Raw genomic sequence first — 20,919 nt, forward strand, 5'->3', positions numbered from 1 at the left:
TCAAAAGAGACAAAAATGGCACCACATAATGGTAAAGGGATCAATGCAACAAGAAGAGCTAACTATTCTAAATATATATGTACCCAACACAGGAGCACCCAGATTCATAAAGCCAGTTCTCAGACCTACAAAGAGACTTAGACTCCCACACTATAATAATGAGAGACTTTAACAAAGAAATGGCATGACTATAGTCATGTGCCTGGTCTACTATTACACCAAATGCTTAGAAGGAGTTAAAATCCAAGAAGTAGAAAACACATGTGATAGATGAGGGAGGCAGATAAGGGAAGAGCCTCAGAGAATCTCTGACCCACCCCAAAAGTGTTTATATCAGGTGCTTTTGTGCAGATGAGGGAACCTGCACAAAATGGACTAGGGGCTTGCTTGCACACTGGGAGAATGGGGTGGAGCTACCAGGAATTCAAACCTTATGCAGGTAGGGGAGCCTGGCCTCTTCCGCTTGTGTGTGTGGTGGCCTGTTATTCAATATGCCAGCTGGGACTGTTGGCAGGACGCCTCCCTCCACTTTTTTTTTTTTTTCTGAGCACTTTCTTTTGATAAATTCTGCTCTCCTCACTTTTCAATGTGTCCATGTGCCTAATTTTTCCTGGTTGTGTGACAAGAATCTGGATTTTAGCTGAACTAAGTTGCAAAAATCCTGCATCACATAGAAAAAGTGACAAAATGAGATTAAATTTAATTTTTTAGTATACTGAAAAATAAGGTTTTTGGTTTTCCATTAAAAATAAAAACCCCAGAAACAGAGAATAGCATGCTAGTTTCCAGAAGCTAGAGGGAAAGCAAAATGGGAAATTGTTGCTCAAATCACAGAAAGTTTCATTTATACAAGATTAATAAGTTCTATAAGAGGCTGGGCACAGTGGCTCATGCCTATAATCTCAGCACTTTGAGAGGCAGAGGTGGGCAGATTACTCGAGGTCAGGAGTTTGAGACCAGCCTGGCCAACATGGTGAAACCTTGTCTCTACTAAAAATACAAAAATTAGCTGGCCATGGTGGCACATGCCTGTAATCCCAGCTACTCAGGAGGCTGAGGCACAAGAATTGCTTAAATCTGGGAAGTGGAGTTTGCAGTGAGCTGAGATCACACTACTGTACTCCAGCCTGGACAATAGAGCGAGACTCCATTTCAAAAAAAAAAAAGAAAAATTAAGAAATTGCATTTCATGTTGTGTTCTTATAAAAATAAAACCAGGTAGACACAAAGACCATGAGGTGATGAATATGTTTAGTACCTTAGTTGTGGTGATGGCATCTCAGGTATATACGAACTCACTGGAAAGTATACAATAGGTATGTGCAATATTTTGTATATCAGTTTGACCTCAATAAAGCTCTAAAGAATAAATGTATTAAATATAAGTTATTGTATTTTTATTTAAAAGCATTACATTAACATTTTATATTTGGATAGAAAATGAAATAAATTTGTATTTCACTAAAGAAAAAAATAGGCACTGTTAACATCCATACATATTTCTTTCAATTCTTATATTTTCATGCACAGATTTGCTTTTATTCTTTTCTGTTGTTTAAGTATTTGGCCACATGATTTTATTTTATTTTATTTTATTTTATTTGTATAAATTTAAGGGGTACAAGTATAATTTTGTTACATAGATATATCACATAGTGGTGAAGTCTGAGCTTTTAGTTTATCCATCACCTGATTAGCTTGCATTATACCAATTAGGTTATTTCTCAACACCCACTCCCCGCCAAACACTTCAGGCTACAATACACAAATGAAAAACTTAACAATTATTCCATGCTTTGAATATTATATTTGTACATATGTTGCTTCTTTCCTTCTCATCTACCACATAGCACATATAGTTAAAAAACATTCCTTTCAAGTTGTCTTATTCTATGCTATTTTAAATGCAAAAAATATGAAACTGTTGAATAACTATTAGCTTTTTATTTAGCTTTTATTGTACAGCCATGGAAAAGACAAAACAGAAATTCAAGTATGGAGTAAAAGTTCTGTTCAGAAGTTGTCTTTATGGTCATTTTAGGACAAAATACTTTTCTCCTATGTAGATAATGTCTGTTAGCAGAAACTTTACTTTAAAAACCCAAGTCTTTAAAATCTGGCTCTGCTTTAACATGTAAGGTATTTCTACATTTTGTTGTACATTTACACAGTACTGGTTCTACTGCGTGTCAAGATCGCATCTCTCTGGCAAATGCCATTAAATGTGGAGCTACAGTCTTCAGAATACACCTGCTTTCCTGTGATAACGGCACAGCTTCTGTCATCAGTTGGTCCAATAACCGAAAACCTAAGAGATAAAGAAAAGATTTTTGAGCATCTAACTTAAAATGATGATAGTATCTTTTTTTTTTTTTTTTTTTTGAGACAGAATCTAGCTCTGTTGCCAGGCTGGAGTGCAGTGGTGTCTGAGCTTACTGCAACCTTCCACTCCCTGGTTCAAGCTATTCTCCTGCCTCAGCCTCCCAAGTAGCTGAGATTACAGGCACATGCCCCCACACCCAGCTAATTTTTGTATTTTTCGTAGACATGGGGTTTCACTATGTTGGTCCGGTTAGTCTTGATCTCCTGACCTCCCAAAGTGCTGGGATTACAGGCGTGAGCCACTGTGCCCAACCCGATGTTAGTATCTTTTAAAGTTTTCTCCAGCCAAACTTTTATAGGTAATTCTTCGGCAGCCAACATTTTACACATGTTTTAGAATGGAATTTTCGTTGCTAATGCAACCTCTTCTCCTCTTTCCTATCTTAGTAACAATGCCATGCTAGCTCAAGCTAGACTAGAAGACACCCCAGCTTCTTCCTTACCTCTCAAACCTCTCATTGCATGTACCTGCAAGACCTGAGTATTCGATTTCCAGATTATCCCTTCTATCCATTCACTTCTCCCAGCTTCTCAATTTAGACTCAAGCTACCATTGTCTCTCCCTCGTCTCTAGTCATAGCCTTCAAACTGTCCCCCATAGTTTCAGTTTTGTCTCTCATCTACTCGTTTTCCACATAGTAGCATAAATAATTTTGTGTATGGTAAGTAGATGCCAAAAATAAATGTTTTCAATAAAAACTACACAGTGATAGATATACTATAACAATGTGAGTTGGGAGGCAGCCACCCAGGATTTTGTTTAAGTCAAAGTAAAAACTATTAGATGACTCTTAAATTTCTTACATAACTTCCACAATATAAGGTAGGACGACACATGATGTATGAATGAAATGACTTTGAAGAGAGCTATTTCATAAACTATTTTTGCTAGTTACTAATGATAATTTAAGAAAATACAAACAACACTATCATAACCACCTGCATGTGTGTTGTTTCCTTTAAATTATAAAAGCTTTTAAAAGGGATATGTTACCTTTATAGTAATACTAGTTTCCTAAAAAGTAAAACAAAATTAATATAAATTATAACAAAAATTAATAAGAAATATTACTTATTTTTCAAAGATTGTATTAAAAGCAGGTCCAGGAAATGGACACAGCTTCATATGTTAGTTTTATGTTTACGAAGGATGATAATAAATGTAGAATAGATGTACCTAGAAGTAGATAACTATCAACTGAAATGAACTATCACTCCATGTTCTTTGCTCCAAACTTACTACTCTCAAATGTTCTGGTAATATGACTAGTAAATGAAAGCACAGAAGAAAATGTCTAAATGTGACACTTCAGAATTTTAAAGTACTCTTACATGCAATACTTCATGTTCACATAAGAACAATGTAAACAAAGTACCATTGCTCTTTTTATACTGATATACAGGTATCAGGCTGGAAGTGGTGGCTCACACCTGTAATCTCAGCACTTCGGGAGGCTGAGGTGGGTGATAGTTTGGAGTTGGAAACCATCCTGGGCAACATGGAAAAAACCCATCTCTACAAAGCATACAAACATTTAGCCAGGTGTACTGGCACACACCTGTAGTCCTAGCTACTCTGGAGGCCAAGGCAGAAGACTTGCATTATCAAGTGAGCTATGATCATGCCACTGCACTCCAGCCTGGGAAGGAAGGAAGGGAGGGAGGGAGGGAGGGAGGGAGGGAGGAGATCAACATGTTTAGTTGAATTTCTGAAGGTCAAAAATTTTTGAATTCATGTTTTTTGATTTCAACTTTAGACCTTTCTACCTATTCCAGCTGCTTTTATTTACAGGCGAATTTTGTCTTTGCATTTACCACATAAAAAGATTTGCATATTATTTTAAATGAGATTTAAATCAGTTTAGAAATTTAAAAATTATGAATTTTGGACAATTAAAATGCCAAGTGACAAATGTTTTCCATCCCCATTTTTCAAAAGCAGTTAATATAAAAGAAGAGAGGAAGCAAAAAAACAAAAGGTAGGGGGAAGGAAAAAAGAAAAGAGCTAGAAAGGAAAAAAAATTAAAGATGAGGGAAAATGGAGAAAGAAGGACAAAAAGAATGGAAAGTAAGGAAGCGTAATTTAAAAAATAATTCTATAAATAAACATTATCACCCCTCCCTTACAAATAATTACTCACAATTGTGGAACTAAAAAGCGTTCATCTATCCACATCCATAGGTTTCCGTGGGATGTAACATGCAATCCAATCCAACCAAAATGCCCAGGTTTTAAACTGTTCTGTATGAACTTCTGCAGAGAAGATGGTGTTTTTATTCATTTATTTGTTTAAACAAATTTGGGTGTCTTCTACAGAGTAAATCTCTGTGCCAGGCATTAATAAAATATATGTTTTATATACATTAGCATTTTCATAAACAATAGTAACTACCTTATGGCTAACACATGTTCAAAAGCAATGACAGTAAACCTCCCATGCTTCTTAGACAGTGAACCTGCACCTAGCAAGCTTTCTTTGTGAAGTTAAATCCTGTTTTTGATTTCTCACCAGCTCATCCAAATTTTGAATCACCAGTAAATGCGCCTGTAGCTGTGTGCAATCATGTTGACTCTCTTTCCACGTTTTAAAAGAAGTTGAAAAATGGTAACATTTCCCTTGGTTCAATAGCCAATCATTTGGGCACAAATAATTATGTCCTGAAAGAAAACATAGGGGAAAATTAAACTTTATAGCCAACTGGGAAGATATAAATATTATCAAATGTGATTTCTTGGAAAACAGTTTTCCAACTAATTTTTTGTCATTAAAGAAGCAGTTCTATAAAATGAAAATAATTTACTAACCTGTCTATTTCCTGGAATTGGACAGGGTTTTGGATGATGGAGTAGGGGAGAACAAAGCCTGTGGATTCTGATTCCCACAATCAGAGGAAGCAAATTATAACATTTTTGACAGTTAATTACCAACTGAAAAAGTAAAAGCTTATTGTTTAATTTCCTCCACTATCTGATTCTAAGTCCTTTGACATTTCAAGATTGTCTTTGCAACCTGTATTTCATGTCTGTGAGATTACTTATTATTACTGATGCATTGGGTACTTATTCTCCTGTGCTTTTCATTCATACTGTTACCTTAGCCTTGAGTAGCCTCCTCTTCCTTCTTTACCTGCTTTTTCTTTAATGTACAACTATATTTCCACCTCAAAAAGGAAGCCTTGAACCAGGCAATTTCTGCTGTCTGTAAAACTCAACACTTAGGTATCATACCTGATATCTTCGCTAAAGCAAAGGACAAATAATTTACATCCTAATCACTTGTAAACATCTCCATATCTTCCACATGATTGAAAGGTTTGTGAGGTGGGACTGTCACATTGATCTTTGAATCTCTTATCATTCAGCACTTTGTATGTAATAACTGATTGTTGTTGAATGGTTGGATTAAATATTTCTAAGTTAAAGCATGTTGTATTTTCATTGCTAATATTTTAGTATATCAACTATATAAGCCTAAAATTTTATTTAAAAATTAATTTTGGAAATTATATGTCCAGCCAAGTTTAAAAAAGTAACCCGAGCAGGTACAACTTGAAAAAGGTTATTATGACCTAAATTTAGATTTATGAAACTTCATATATATTCTTAACTCATTAATACATGCTATATCAGGGCAAGTGTTGCCAATGCTGAAAAATTATAATTTAAAAAAAATTGTGAAAAGATTCAGGATAACTGAATTGTAATTTCAGTTATCCAAATACATAGCTGTTTGTTAAAAGGTATAAAATGACCTCTAATATACCTCTCAAGTTACAATTTGAGAGGAGATATTTATTAATGATTATTAGTGAGAAGGTGTCATTTAGGTTAAATAATTTCATTATGTAGATTTTGACAGACTGGTCAATGAAGTACTACTACAGTGCTGCAAAACACAACAAAAATATTCCAAATGATCAGTGTAGCATGGTGGGGACGCTAACTGTCCAAAAGAGTTATTGTAGGTAACTCAGCTTGAAGTGCTATCTTCTATAAGAAGAAGAAATACAGGATGAAAATTCAGAAAAGGATTTATTGAACAACACTTTGCATCAGTTACTGTCTTAGATGCTTTACATAATAATAACAACATACACATACAGCTGTTGTTGTGGGCCAGGCAGGTTTCTAAGCATCTTATATACATTCAGTTTTTAAAATAACTTTGTAGAGTTAAATGACACCAGAGAAGTATGAAAAGGAAAATTCAGAATATAAGAAATTGTGCCCAACCATGACCTACCTTTTGACAAATAAATGGCAAAGAACAAATAAAAGGAGGAAACAAGGAACTATAAATTAAAAGAGGCATATTCTATAAATGGTCTATAAATTCAAGAGGCATATTAACCAAATGCAATTAAGTCTTTGATTATAATTCTTAGAAATCCAATGAAAAGAAAAGAAAGACATTTTAATGCTATTAGAGCATATTAAGAAGTTATTGCTAATTTTGTTAAGAATTGTGGTAGACAGAATTCCAAAATGGCTCCTTAGATCCAGCCTCTGGTGCACATGACCTTTGTAATTCCTTCGTGACTGTGGGTAAGACTGTGAATATGATGAAATGTCACTCACATAATCAGGTTATATTAGACAGCAAGATGACAGGATTTTGAAAACAAAACTAAAGAGTCCCCAGTCTGTTGATTTCGAGTTAATCTATAGAAAGACTATCCCAAGTAGGTCTCACTTAATCAGATGTAAGTCCTTGAAAGAGGGCTGAAGCCTTCCCTGAAGAGAGAGAGAGAGAACTCCTGTTGCCTTTAAAGAATTCAGCTTCCATGTTTCAAGAGGGTGTATGAGAGAGACACATGGCAAAGAAATGCAGAGGCCTCCAGGGGCTTAGAGGAGTTATGGCTGAAAGCTGGGAAGAAAGCGGTAACCTATATCCTAAACCACACGTAATTGTTCCAGCACCATGAGAGAGCTTGGAAGAGGAGCCTCAGCTCTAGAAAGATGGGTGGTCTGGCCAGCGTCACATCTACACTGCACTCCCTGTGAGACCCTGAGCAGAGGACTTAATTAAACTGGGCCGTGACTCCCAACTTGTGGGAACTGTGTGGTAACAAGTATATGCTGTTAAACTGCTGAGTGTGTGATAATTTGTTATATGCCAATCAAAAACAAATGCAGGAGTTGCAGTGATATTGTGATTGTGTATAGCAAAAGACATCTTTAGCTATAAGATTCACATACCGAAGTATTTAAATATTAAATGGTATGAGATCTAGTCACTAATATAATCTAGCTTGGGGGAGTGATGATGGTGGAGATATGGATGGAAAATATTGATGTGGAGATGGAAAATATTGTACCTTTCAAACAGGTACAAGGAGATTTATTATATAATTCACTCTACTTTCATTTATATTTATATAATAAAAATTTAAGTATATAATAAAATAAAACCTTATTAAGTAGGTGTCATTATAACCCCCAATTTACTGATGAAGAAATTGAGGTATATAGAGATTGTTTAACTCTATGTACTGATACAACATATAAGTATCAGAACTGAAATTCTAAGCCTGCTAGCATAGTACTATAGCCTATGCTCTTTTTTTTTCTTTTTTAATTATTGTACTTTAAGTCCTGGGATACACGTGCAGAAAGTGCAGGTTTGTTACATAGGAATACACGTGTCATGGTGGTATTCTGCATTATCCCCCCATCATCTACATTAGGTATTTCTCCTAATGTTAGCCTTTCCCAATCTCCCCCACCCCCTGCTATCTTCCCCTAACAACCCATCCCCCAACAGGCCCTGGTGTGTGATGTTCCCCTTCCTGTATCCATGTGTTCTCATTGTACGACATCCACTTATGAGTGAGAACGTGTGGTGTTTGGTTTTCTGTTCTTGTGTCTGTTATCTGAGAATGATAGTTTCCAGCTTCATCCATGTCCCTGCAAAGGGCACGAACTCATCCTTTTTTATGTACAGGCTGTGTTCTCATCCACTGCACTATACTGCCTCCACACTGCATTAGTGTATTAGTCAGTTCTCCTTAGCCACAACCAATGGCATTTGTGTGTGTGTCTGTGTGTGTGTGTGTGTGAGTGTGTGTGTGCAAGAGAGAGAGAGAGAGAGATTTAAGGTATTGGCTCATGTAGTTGTGGAGGCAGGCAAGTCCAAAATGTATAGAACAGGCCCTCAGGTTAAAAACCTGATATATCTTCAGTCTGAAAGGAAAAATTGATATTATATCTTCAGTCTGAAGGCAATCTGGAGGCCAAAATCCCTCTTCCTTTGGGGACCTCAGTAGTTTTTCTAAGACTCAGCTGATTGGAAAAGACCAGCCCACATTATGGAAGATAATCCATTTCATTCAAAATCTACAAACGTAAAATCCAATTTCATCTGAACATATCTTCCCAGTGACATCTAGGCTGGTATTTCACAAACTGTCTGGGTATATGGCCTAGCCAAGTTGACACAGAAAATTAATCATCACAGTTTGTTCAATCTACATGAAACATTCTATGATATAGTTATTATTATAATATCCCCATTCAAAAATCTAAAAAACTGATGCTTAATTTGCCTAAATTCATGTGACCAGTTGGCTGAAATCTCTTGATTCAAACATAGGTCTATCCCAAACCCACATGCTTCCCACTTACAGCCCACAGCCATTACACACCACACCTGTCATTGGCTGCTTGATAAATACGTGGCAAGTTAGGTATGGCAGGAAATCCGCTATCATCCTGTTGTTGACTCACTAGGAAAAACCCTATTTTCTTCCTTCGAGAAATCACCATAACCCTCCTTCCTTTCAACCATTTGAGATGCAGCAGTGGCTCTGAGGAAGAGGATGTCCTTTTCAGTCCCATACCTTCTTCACCAGTGCTGTTGGCTTAGTGTGTAACATGAGTGAATGCAGGAAGAGGGAAGTCAAAACTACATTTATCCCTGAGAGTAGCACATAACAAACAAAAAGAGCATACCTGATAGACTGCTGATATTTACATTCTGAGAGAAATCCATTTTTTTATCTGTACTCAGTGCAAAGAAAAGATATGAGAAACATTTAAAAATTAAAAGCAATCTAGATACATGAGAATAAAATACCAGCACGAAATGAAGGCATACTAATAAAAATTGTGAGTTTCTCTTTTCCTATGCCTCCACTCCTCTTCTTCCCCAGATTTAACTACTTTTCACCATATCTGTTTTTACTCCTTTAAGTGCAAATCACAATTCTAAATAATAAATGCAATTTTAGATTTCATATATGATGTTACATTTTTGTATATTATTTTCATTTTTCATGGTCTTTTAAATTGATGTTCTTACAGGCATGAGCTCCAGCACCTAGTCTTGATCTTATTTGTCCTTGTTGCAGACCAAAGAAAAATCTTTTGACCATACCATCAAGTTCCTTCAGCTTCCTAGGTGCATTATTTATAGTTTGTTTTCACATGGACAGAATTCACTGCTGGCTAGGAACACAGAACAGTTGTTAATTTGAAGAGTCTTTTAATTGTATTTTTGGGCTAGCTTCGTTCTATCTAAAATTAGCCACCCACCTCCCATGTTCTTTTTTGCTGTTGTTTTTCCGAAAGAATGACTAGGAAAAATATTTACTTGATTACTCTTGCTTTAATTCTAAGTTAAAATCAAGATTGATAATAAATTTGAAGGCATTGGTACAGTAGAGTGTTTTTAGGTACATTTAAAAATCTGATGCTGGCTGGGAGTGGTGGCTCATGCCTAATCCCAGCACTTTGGGAGTCCAAGGCAGGTGGATCACCTGAGGTCGGGAGTTCGAGACTAGCCTGACAAACACGGAGAAACCCGTCTCTACTAAAAATACAAAATTAGCCAGCATGGTGACACATACCTGTAAGCCTCCTACTCAGGAGGCTGAGGCAGGAGAATCGCTTGGGCAAAAGCCATTGTGTAAATGAACCAACAGATTGACAAAGCACCAACCTAAAAGAGCTTGGCTTAGAAAGTCTCACTTAATTACTTTGCTTAATTTTTTTTTTATTTCAAAGGTTATTTTGTTTTTAAATTTAATTGCCAATAAGCATTGTACGTATTCAAGAATTACCTTGTTTTAGACTTTCGTTTACCCTCTGACTCTCCTCTCGGAAATGGAGCTCTGACTGAGCTTAGCCATATGAACAGCTTCCATCTACATTGCAGCTGTCTTGTACATTTTTTTTGAACTAAGGTTCTCTCCATTGATTTATCCAGTAGCATTATTCTATTCAGCTTTCATTTTCTTTAAATTTTTCTCCCCTATCCATTCTATGTGCTTTGATTAATTTATTCTATTTTGTTATCATTTCTTGTTCTACAGATAGATTCTTGGGAGAGAGGAGATATAAATATTCACAGTCAATATTCCATTTTGACTGGAAGCCATGGAAAATTTTAAACGGGTCAAAATCCAAGGACACATTTTATAGAAGCACACATATTGTAATTGCTACTAGTTTATTAGAATAAAAAATATGGCCAGAAAAGATATTTCTCCGACTAGTAATTCATCAACATGTCAATTTTTTTTTTTTTTTTTTTTTTGAGACGGAGCTTCACTGTTGTTACCCAGGCTGGAGTGCCATGGCGCGATCTCGGCTCACCGCAACCTCCGCCTCCCGGGTTCAGGCAATTCTCCTGCCTCAACCTCCTGAGTAGCTGGGATTACAGGCACGCGCCACCATGCCCAGCTGATTTTTTGTATTTTTAGTAGAGACGGGGTTTCACTATGTTGACCAGGATGGTCTCGATCTCTTGACCTCGTGATCCACCCGCCTCGGCCTCCCAAAGTGCTGGGATTACAGGCGTGAGCCACCGCGCCCGGCGTAACATGTCAAAATTTTATTGATTTCTTCCCAATAGCGTTTCTCTATAAAAAAAATTATTGCATTGTTTATGTCATTTTACCATTTATACTTTGTTGAAGAGAAAACTGATTTACAAGAGAGCATGTTGGCCTGTAAAGATCATACTCAGTGTCTAACAAGCAACTATCTACTCCTGAATTTTAGGAGCATTTTTAAAGCCATAATAATTAGTACAGTGAATTCAACTTCTTAGAATTGCTGGTTAACAGAAAGCAATACCTACTTAGCTAGATTCATAAGAACTAAAAAATAATTGTTTAACATTGAATGCTAAATAAGTGAACATTTTCAGGTTATTGGTAATTGATTTCAATATAGCATTGAATACATTTGAGGTATATGATTGATATTCAGAAAAAAATATATTAAGTAGAATTCATATTTGATCTGAGAAAAGTCTGACATTTTCCCTTGTTGTATTAGGAAAAACAGGAAATTGCCCAATTGCCCAATACAAAAATACTTCTTACTAAGAAGTAAAGAATCTTCTACCCTAAAGAAGTTGCTTTAGGATTCATCTATTTTTGGAAATCTCATCTCAAAAGCCCCTAAAATATATTTCCTGTCATGTTATATGTAAGCCAGTACTCATTTTAGCTCACAGGCTTAAAGGCAGGACAAAAAATCAAAGAAACTATGAATTTCTTTGGTTGTTCAAATAGTATAGCTATGGTATACACATATAAATACCACTTCAGGAAGAAAAAAGTCTGGAAGTCTACCTAAAATGATTTCAAAGGGGTCTTAGAAAAAACTGTTTAAATAGTGACTTCACAAAGCGATACCAATGAGCATATACTCTTAGAAACAAAAATTACTAAATTTTTATTATAAGATAATAAAGTCAACCTGTATTGGGGGTTCTTTATAAGAAAAGATGCAGAATAAATACTAATTTTTCATTTAAGCATTTAATTTTTTTATTTTAATATAATTTTATAATATGACATATACCACTGGTCAGTTTAATTTACCAATTTTGGGCTATAATGTATATCATATCTTGGCATTAAGAGGAATGAAGGATCAACGTTTATCTTTTGAAAATGTTCAAAGAAACAAAAATTCATTACTCACACCAGATCAGATCAGTCGCTGTCATAATGAAAATAAGGATCCCAACGCATCCAAGTAAGAGCAGTAGACAATAACATTGTAGATACAGGGAGAAATCTGAAATGTTGAATTTTATTTCATGAATTTTAAAATTCTTGTGATTTTTCACTTTATGAACATTTTTCTGTTTCATTTTTTTAGAGAGATTATTCATGTTCATTTTAGATATGTCATTAGAATTTTTGATGAAATGAGAATGTGAAGATAAAAAAGTCGATAATCCCAAACCAAGGAGATACTATTATTATTTAATGTTTTGGATTGTACTGAGATGGCTTTGATAATTATTTGGTGGTGGTTTTGAAGACCTAAAAATGATGTCTTAAATTCCATGTCTATTATACATACAGATAAATATGACATATAGTTATACAAATTATATATATTTATTATAACATATTAATATATAAAATATAAATATATGCACTGTAAATGTATATAATACATTATTTTATATATGTAAATTATATAGAAAGAATAACATACAGAATATACATATCTATGTCAGGCACAATGATGTGTTTTACTCAATTTAGTGACTCAATGTAAGAAATAAAAGAGGGAAATAAGTATCTATTAAAGTTCTAGTACATACCAGTCACTGTACCGGGAATATTCACATTTTATTTCACTTTATACATGTAATACATTACATTTTTCTGGATTTGGCTTTCTAGACAGGAATCAGTTTCAGCCTAGGGCAGTATTAGATCTCCAGTTAATGATACTTACAAGGAATCTATGCTACAGCATTTCATTGCATTAGAGTTGACAAGAATAGTTTCCTTACAGAGGAATAAACAAGTAACCTCCAGAGAGGGTAAACAGGAACATATATTATAATCCTCTTTCAATTTTATCTACTTTCTTCTACATATTAGCACTTTTGAATAAATTAGATGTATACCCTTTTTCACAAAATTGCAACAGGTTTCTTTTACATGCAAACATCATATGATTAGTATCTCAATCTAGAATCATTCCAGCCAATTTGCCAGGCTAGTGGCCAAAAAGAAAGCAAAGTATTTGAGATACTCTGATAATTATTCCCTAGTTTTTATTATTTTATCTATAAGCAAGCACTTAATTTCATCATCTTGGTTGTACATTTCACAAAAAATTTGTCTTCTAAGTCATAATAAAAGTGCTGTTTCTCATATCTAATTACTGTGTGGATGCCTCACTTCAATAGGTTTTATGGATTTACTGCATCTGATTAGCTCTATATTATATACTTAGGGAACTGTACTATATGTAGCGTACCTTTTGAAATTTATCACTCAGTTGTCTGTATTACTAAGTCCAAAATAGTTTTCTTTCTTTTTCTTACCTGTAGATATTTCTGCTGTTCAAGGAAATATGGAAAGACTTCTACTTAACTGAAAATCATCAAAATACATTTCTGTAATTTTATGAGGAAATACCAATCATAGGTATATGGATCTGCAATTAATTGGTAATAAACAACAAGTGCTCATTCCATACATGCCAGGGAGGGAGACTTTAAAGTTCTTGCCAAATAAGATTTATAAAAAACCTAATAGATCAAAAATTAATATTTTTATGCAAGCCATGATTTACATACTGTATCAAGCCAGTGAACAGAGAGCTGAGTACCTGAAGTACAGTATGCTGGCCTGTCCTAGCAATGCTTGGCTAGATGCCATTGGCTTACAAGGGGCTATATGAAGAAATTGCCCTTCAAAATCTTTTAATGCTACTATTGCAAGAACAATAATTGTATTATTTTATGTGCTTCATGAGAACTCAGGAAAATATTTTTTTCTGAATGAAGATCAAGATTAATTATATCTGTCTTAAGAAATAGGTGTCACTTTATGTTATACACAATGTGAATTGAACAACTAGTCAGGCTTCCCTTATCTCAATAATAACAAGGAAGCTTAGAAGCAAATGCATGGCAAGAACGAACATGCCTATAGTAACCTTTCTGGCCCAATTTATTTTCCCACCCCTATCCTTCATTTATAATTTAAATAAATATTATCTTATATTTTATGTATCAATACTCAGATTTTAAGTCTCTGTACATATTGGTGTATTAAAAAGTAGGTTATAGATTAAAAATAGTAAATTTAGTTTAACATCCACATGAAAGCATCATTGGGTAGATTTTTCTTATTATAAATCAATATACTGAGATTTAAGAAGACTAAATGCTTCTTCCCAGAGCTGTACATTTAGTCTATGGGCTATAGGGCCTGACTCATTTTTTTTTTTTTTTTATATGGAGCCTTACTCTGTCACCCAGGTTGGAGTGCAGTGGCATGGTATCAGCTCACTGCAACCTCCGTTCCCTGGTTCAAGTGATTCTCCTGCTCAGCCTCCCAAGTAAATGGAATTACAGGTACACGTCATGACACACAGCTAGTTTTTTGTATTTTTAGTAGAGACAGGGTTCTACCATATTAGCCAGGCTGGTCTTGAACTCCTGAGCTCAGGTGCTCTGCCTGCCTCAGCCTCCCAAAGTGCTGGGATTACAGGAATAGCCACTGTGCCTGGCCTGACTCAGTCAATTTAGTACCATTGGTACTAGCTTTTGCTGCATGGAAGTAAGTTACTGTTGAAAAAGTAAACATTTCTTTCATGATATTAAAACACAAAGAGATCCTGAGTCTTCAGATAATGACAAAAGTGTCATTTTTTTGGGGGGGGTAGTTTGCATTTGCTAGATATAAAATGAGATAGTACACCAGAATGTTTGATACATATGGCAGAACTGCCACTGTGGCTGGTAATTCTGAATTTCTGGCCTATGTCATCTTAACTTAGGCCTTGACTATTTCAACAAGATTGTTTTCAAAATTCCTTTTAGACAGATTGAATTCAGGCACCAGCATGTTGTGTATCAAACTTGTCTATAGAACCTGTAACAGACCTTAAAAGCAAAAACCAACCACACAGAGCAGCCCTAAGGAGCAAAGATTAACGTTTTTCTTTTCTCCCTCTTCTCTCATTCCCAGTGGATTGTTCTACCAATCCTATAGAGCTTTTATGAAGATTAAAACGAATATATATATGCTTTTTTAAGCTGTAAAGCACTACAGGACCACTGTTACTCCCACCACCACTACTAGACCTTACCTTCCAACTGTAATAGGCAACTTCACAAAACATGTTTTCATAGATATCTTACCAACATAAGTGTTTCCGTAAACTTTAAGTTTTGTAGGAGGAAGTTTCTATAAAACAACAATTTTTCAGCCTTTTCTTTGAAAGTTATACTCCTTCTTATGCTACAACGCACAGGATTATACATCATCATATTAGCATTTCTCTTATCTGATGGTTCTGAAAATGCTGCGTTTTTATTGTTGATGCTTTCATGAATCTAAATAATCTATCTTAGACAATTTATGACCATTTTTATACTTCTTATGATCAATTTTAAGATGCTAAAAATATTCAAAGATAATTCTCTTCCTAGAAGAATAATGCAATTTTAAACTAAATGGGGGGTTGGGAGGCAATATTCCTACCTTTCGATTTCTGGTTGGATTTGCAATGATTCTTGAAATTCAGCATCATATACCCATCTTCATTCTCCATCTCTTCAAATATTTAATATATTATTGTCCAGAAGATAGTACAAAGAAAATGGAAACTAATCTCAAACTTGGATATGTCTCTTATGCACAAGATACCAAAAGAAACTAAAAGGAAGACCAAAAATAGTCAAAATTTATTCAGACTCAGATGTCTAAAACCACACAGGATGTGTTGGTAAATGAAAATGGACATAAGCTTGTTAATATTTGGCTATAATTCTGTGTATTTCAAGATAAAGGTAGCTAGCGTATTCTCTTTCCAACAAACGGACTTGTGTGTACCTGCCACTTGCATGTGGTGTCTTAGAAACTTAATAATGAACAAGATAGATGTACTTCCTTCCTTCATATTTTTTGTAATCAAGTGAGAGAAAAAATAAAATAAACCAAATAATCTCTAAAAAAGCAAAACAAATTTCTAGGTAAATAAAAATTCAAATTTTAAATTAAAAAAGGTTAAAATAGCCATTTTGCTATTTGGGACATATTTGACTCGTAGGGTCCAAATAACAATGGTTAGATGGGACAAAATTGTAAAATAAATGATCAGCAAGCCTCATGTTAGTGAAAGTAAGAATCGCTTTAAAAGAATTTAACTTTTTTAACTTTTTTGTCTGTTTTTCAGAAAATGCCTGACAGATTTTCCTTCAGTAGCTGTGGAAGTTTATTTTGTGCCAACTTGACTAAGCCACAAAGAGTCCAGATACTTGATCAAACATCATTCTGTTTATTTCTGTGAGGGTGTTTTTGGATGGGATTCATATTTAAATTGGTAGCCTTTGAGAAAAGCAGATTTGCCTTGCTGTAATGTGATTGGGCCTCACTGAGTCAATTGGAGGCTTGAATAGAGCAAAAAGACTTATCTTCATTGAGTGAGAAAGAATTCTCCAGCAATGGCCTTCAGACTTTATCTGCGACATTGGCTTTTCCTGATTCTACAGATGATAAATAGACTTTGCACTTGAATTTAAACATGAGCCTTCCTAGGTACCCAGTATGTCCATGCCCACTTGCAGAATTTTGACTTACCAGCCTCCATAATCACATTCCTTATTATATATATATATATATATATATATATATATATTTACTTAACTCACACACACACACAACACACACACACGCACACACACACACGCACTAATGGTTTTGTTTCTGCTACATGGCCACTTGATATCAATTCATTGATTAAACACCAGAGTATCTGGGGAAAGTGACTATTTCCCACAGCACATGTGTCCACCTGGTTATTGAGTCTCCTCCTCAACACTGGATGTCACTGTGAGTATGTACATGGGAATAAATATTTACACACTCCGTGTCCTTTCTGCATGATCTCTATATGTACCTCTTCGCTTCTCATTAATTTTTCTATTCAGTTCTTTTTGAGTTTCTTATAAGCCATCTCACCTATTAATTTCTGATGAGACATTTTAGATTATTTCTCTGAGTGCTTATCCTTCCTGTCAGGTGAAAAACCAGACATATCACCCAAACTTCAGTTCATTGGGAAGATTTACCTTCACTTCTGTCTTTCACAGTCTTCTCCTGAATGGGATTATAGTATGGCATCTCTTTCCAGTTGCCATATTTTACATATCCACTGATAAACATCTTTTTTCAACTACTTCAGTATAACATTATACAGAACGCTCTTCCCCATCCCCCGACCTGGACCATAGGTATGTCTGAGATGGAGATAGCAAAGGAATGTGAACATGTGCCATCGGAGTCTGAGTCATCTGCTCATGCAGTTTACTGAGCTTCTTTGGAACTGCTCAGACCTTGCCTCCAAAATGCCACAATTATGTTTATGATAAAATGCTTCTGTGCAGTTGTAAATTTAGGGTCATTGGGTCAAAGCAAGTCAAGTTGGATCAATTTCATGCTGGTGGACATAATATCTTATAAAAATATGTAGAATGTTTACTGCTTACATTTCACCAGGAATAGTTAGCATGATTGCATCAACATAATGAATCTATTGTATGCAACCAGTTCTGAGGTATGTCATATTGGCAGCTATATCAAGATAATTTAGTTCTCTCTGGGCCACCTTATAACAGAGATCAGGAGAGCTGACATACACCTGGGAAAGGCAGCAAAGAAATATTTGTTATTTCTGTTTGTAAATACAAGCCAGAAACCATCACAGGTTCTCAGCATTTTCCCAGTATATAGTCATTCAAGAAAATGACTGAAGTTTCCTCTGGTTTAGGTGTTGGGGAATAAATGTCATAATGACACCTGTGGCCATGTTACAATGTCCTTCACCAAGAGAGCCAACCTATCTCCTTTCCAGTTGAGTGCTTCCTGGTCTGGGAAAAGCTTTGCCTACTAACTGCATTGAAGTCTGGGGATTGGGTAAAACACAATGAGTCTCCTCTGAGAATATGTGTTAAGTTTCCAGCCAACATGCATGGATTTTTCCTTAGCATATCAAGCAGCTCCTTAGTGAAATATCCTTTATTTTTGCTTTTCTTTTTTTTTTTTTTTTATTTCCCAAAACTTCAAAATCAGCTAATCACTGTCACAGATTTCTGTGGATGAAAACTCTGGCTTATTCCCTCTGGCTTATTGTGTCAAATTCAACCCCTTGACCTCTAGAATCAAATTATTACCAGTGATAACAGAAACCTTGATTCCACTACAGCATCTCCCACTACATCTGTCATCAACAGAGAACAGTTGCCACAACAGACCGTCACCAGTTTCTCTCACCAAAGCATTCTCCACCCCTTATTCTTCCAAAATATCAACTCACAAAACTGGCCTTGAGGATAGGAAATCAAAGCCTAGAGGAGGCTGTAGAAAGGAGATCAATGACTGCCTAGCCTCCTCACTGTATAAAAGGTGGTGACCTTGAAACTGCTCCCCCACACCCATGCTGAGCTCCAGACCCCTCAGTTCTACCCCAGGGCCATCAAGTAGCTTCAGAAACTTCTCTTTTCTTTACCTTCTACACATGGGCTAATTCTCTCAGTATGAGTCTAATTCTCTCAGTATGGGTCTAATAGATTTGGTGGGATTGAATGCTGAAATATTTTAGAGTATCAAAACTTGAAAATGTCTAAAATTTACATCTTAATGTTTTTCCCAAATTATAGATTTACCCAGTGTTTTCTACATAATTAGTAATGAAATTCTGTCAGTTTAACCCCCTGCACATTTCCCTAGTAAATTCATTACTTCCCATTTTAAAAGCCACCATCTTGGCTCAACCACCATGTGGGCTGACACTATTCCTTCATGGCATTTAGCCTCCTTTTGCCCTCTCCCCTTGTCCCATGAAAAACAAAAGAGTATTTTTAAGGGTTGAGATGCTTAATAAATGTAATGCCCAAAAAATCCAAAATAGACATAGAAAATGTGCATCTTTTACAAAATTCATATCCTCATGTATTAATTGGTTAATAAAAGGAAGTCTTCATTCTCTACAGAAATGTTACAACTTTACACTTCTGAAATTCAGAATTTTCAAGACCTATATGAGATTATTATTTTAGTCTTATATAGGAATTTTTTAAAAAATTGAGACAGGGTCTTGTTCGATGCCCAGGCTGGATGCAGTGGTGTGATCATAACTCACTATAACCTTAAACTCCTGAGCTCAAGTGATTATAGACACATTTTCAATCTGATAGGCTGTTGTATTGTTTCACTTTATTTTTTATTTCATTTTTGAGACAGAGTCTCACTCTGTCACCCAGGCTGAGTGCAGTGGTGTGATCTCGGCTCACTCCAACCTCTGCTGCTAGGTTCAAGCGATTCTCCAATTGCAGCCTCCCGAGTAGCTGGGATTACAGGCACCTGCCACCATGCCCAGCTAATTTTTTGTATTTTTAGTAGAGATGGGGTTTCACCATCTTGGTCAGGCTGAACTTGAACTCCTGACCTCGTAATCCACCTGCCTCAGTCTCCCCAAGGATTACAGGTGTGAGCCATTGCGCTCGGCCTGTTTCAGTTTAGATATCTTGATTTTTCATTGTTTTCAGATAACTTTGGATACATTAACTATGTATGCCTTTTTATGGATTAACTATTTTTGCCTTTGTTCATTTTCTGTTACTAATGTATTTATGACTATTCTGTCATATATTTTCATTCATATGTTAATTCATTCAACAAGACTTTTTGAATATGTTATGCTACAGGCACTGTTCTGACTACTGAGAAGACATCAACAAGTAAAACAGAAAAACACCTCTGATTTCATAGCTTCATGGAGCTTTCATTCCAGTGGCAGAGACACATTACTCACTGCCCAGGAGTTTATATATGTTTTTAAACGTGGGTTACTTTTATTGCCTTATGGATCTCAGTTAGTGGGGCTATAGTGTAACCATAGTCCATTTAGAGCTTTCATCTACATCCAAAACAGACCTTCCTAAGAACCAACTCAACTTTATTCCTTGTTTATCAGCAGGTTATAGGAAACATCTTAAACAGCCATAGACATGAGCCAGGGGACAGGTGCCAGTGAGACAGCTGGGTAGTATTATTTCTGAAGCTTGCCTGATCTCTCTGGTTGGCATAGGGGTCTTCAGCTTGCCTTTTCATTGAGAATCTGCCCGTGCTGATTCTGGATATACCAATTCATCTTAATGAATTGCTGCTGGGAGTGCTTGAACTTATTTGGTGAGTCTTACAGGTTTATTTTGTTTCTTTCTTTTTTTTTTTTTTTTTGAGATGGAGTCTCGCTCTGTCACCAGGTTGGAGTGCCGTGGTGGGATCTTGGCTCACTGCAACCTCTGCCTTCCAGTTCAAGTGATTCTCCTGCCTCAGCCACCCTAGTAGCTGGGATTACATGAACCTGCTACCAAGCCCATCTATTTTTGTATTTTTAGTAAAGATGAGGTTTCACCATGTTGTTCAGGCTGGTCTTGAACTCCTGACCTCAAGTGATCTGCCTCCCTCAGCCTCCCTCCCTCAGCTTCCCAAAGTACAGGCGTGAGCCACTGTGCCTGTCTGGGTTTCATTTTGTTAATGGCC

At 35.8% G+C, this 20,919-nt stretch overlaps 1 protein-coding gene across 1 annotated transcript; it reads right to left on the reverse strand.

The window, feature by feature from the left end:
* Positions 1-1,595: 1,595 nt before the first annotated feature.
* LOC116545326 (killer cell lectin-like receptor subfamily F member 2) lies at positions 1,596-16,059 on the reverse strand. The gene is made up of 6 exons (XM_032271883.1): positions 15,859-16,059; positions 12,320-12,415; positions 9,335-9,382; positions 4,893-5,041; positions 4,524-4,636; positions 1,596-2,308 (listed from the first exon to the last, which is right to left on the reverse strand). The coding sequence occupies exons 1-6, from the start codon at positions 15,926-15,928 to the stop codon at positions 2,164-2,166; spliced, it is 621 nt and encodes a 206-aa protein (XP_032127774.1). The 5' UTR covers positions 15,929-16,059; the 3' UTR covers positions 1,596-2,163.
* Positions 16,060-20,919: the final 4,860 nt, after the last annotated feature.

This window comes from Sapajus apella, unplaced genomic scaffold (genome assembly GCF_009761245.1).
Source record: "Sapajus apella isolate SASKATOON/1434 unplaced genomic scaffold, GSC_monkey_1.0 scaffold259, whole genome shotgun sequence".
NCBI classification, from domain to species: Eukaryota; Metazoa; Chordata; class Mammalia; order Primates; family Cebidae; genus Sapajus; species Sapajus apella.

Excerpts from the sequence above, each read along its gene's own strand:
- LOC116545326 (XM_032271883.1), bottom strand. The coding sequence starts at position 15,928 with ATGGAGAATGAAGATGGGTATATGATGCTGAATTTCAAGAATCATTGC. Across the intron at positions 12,416-15,858 it reads ATCCAACCAGAAATCGAAAG|ATTTCTCCCTGTATCTACAA; the intron begins GTAGGAATATTG and ends TCAACATTTCAG. Across the intron at positions 2,309-4,523 it reads CGCTTTTTAGTTCCACAATT|GTTTTCGGTTATTGGACCAA; the intron begins GTGAGTAATTAT and ends TTTATCTCTTAG.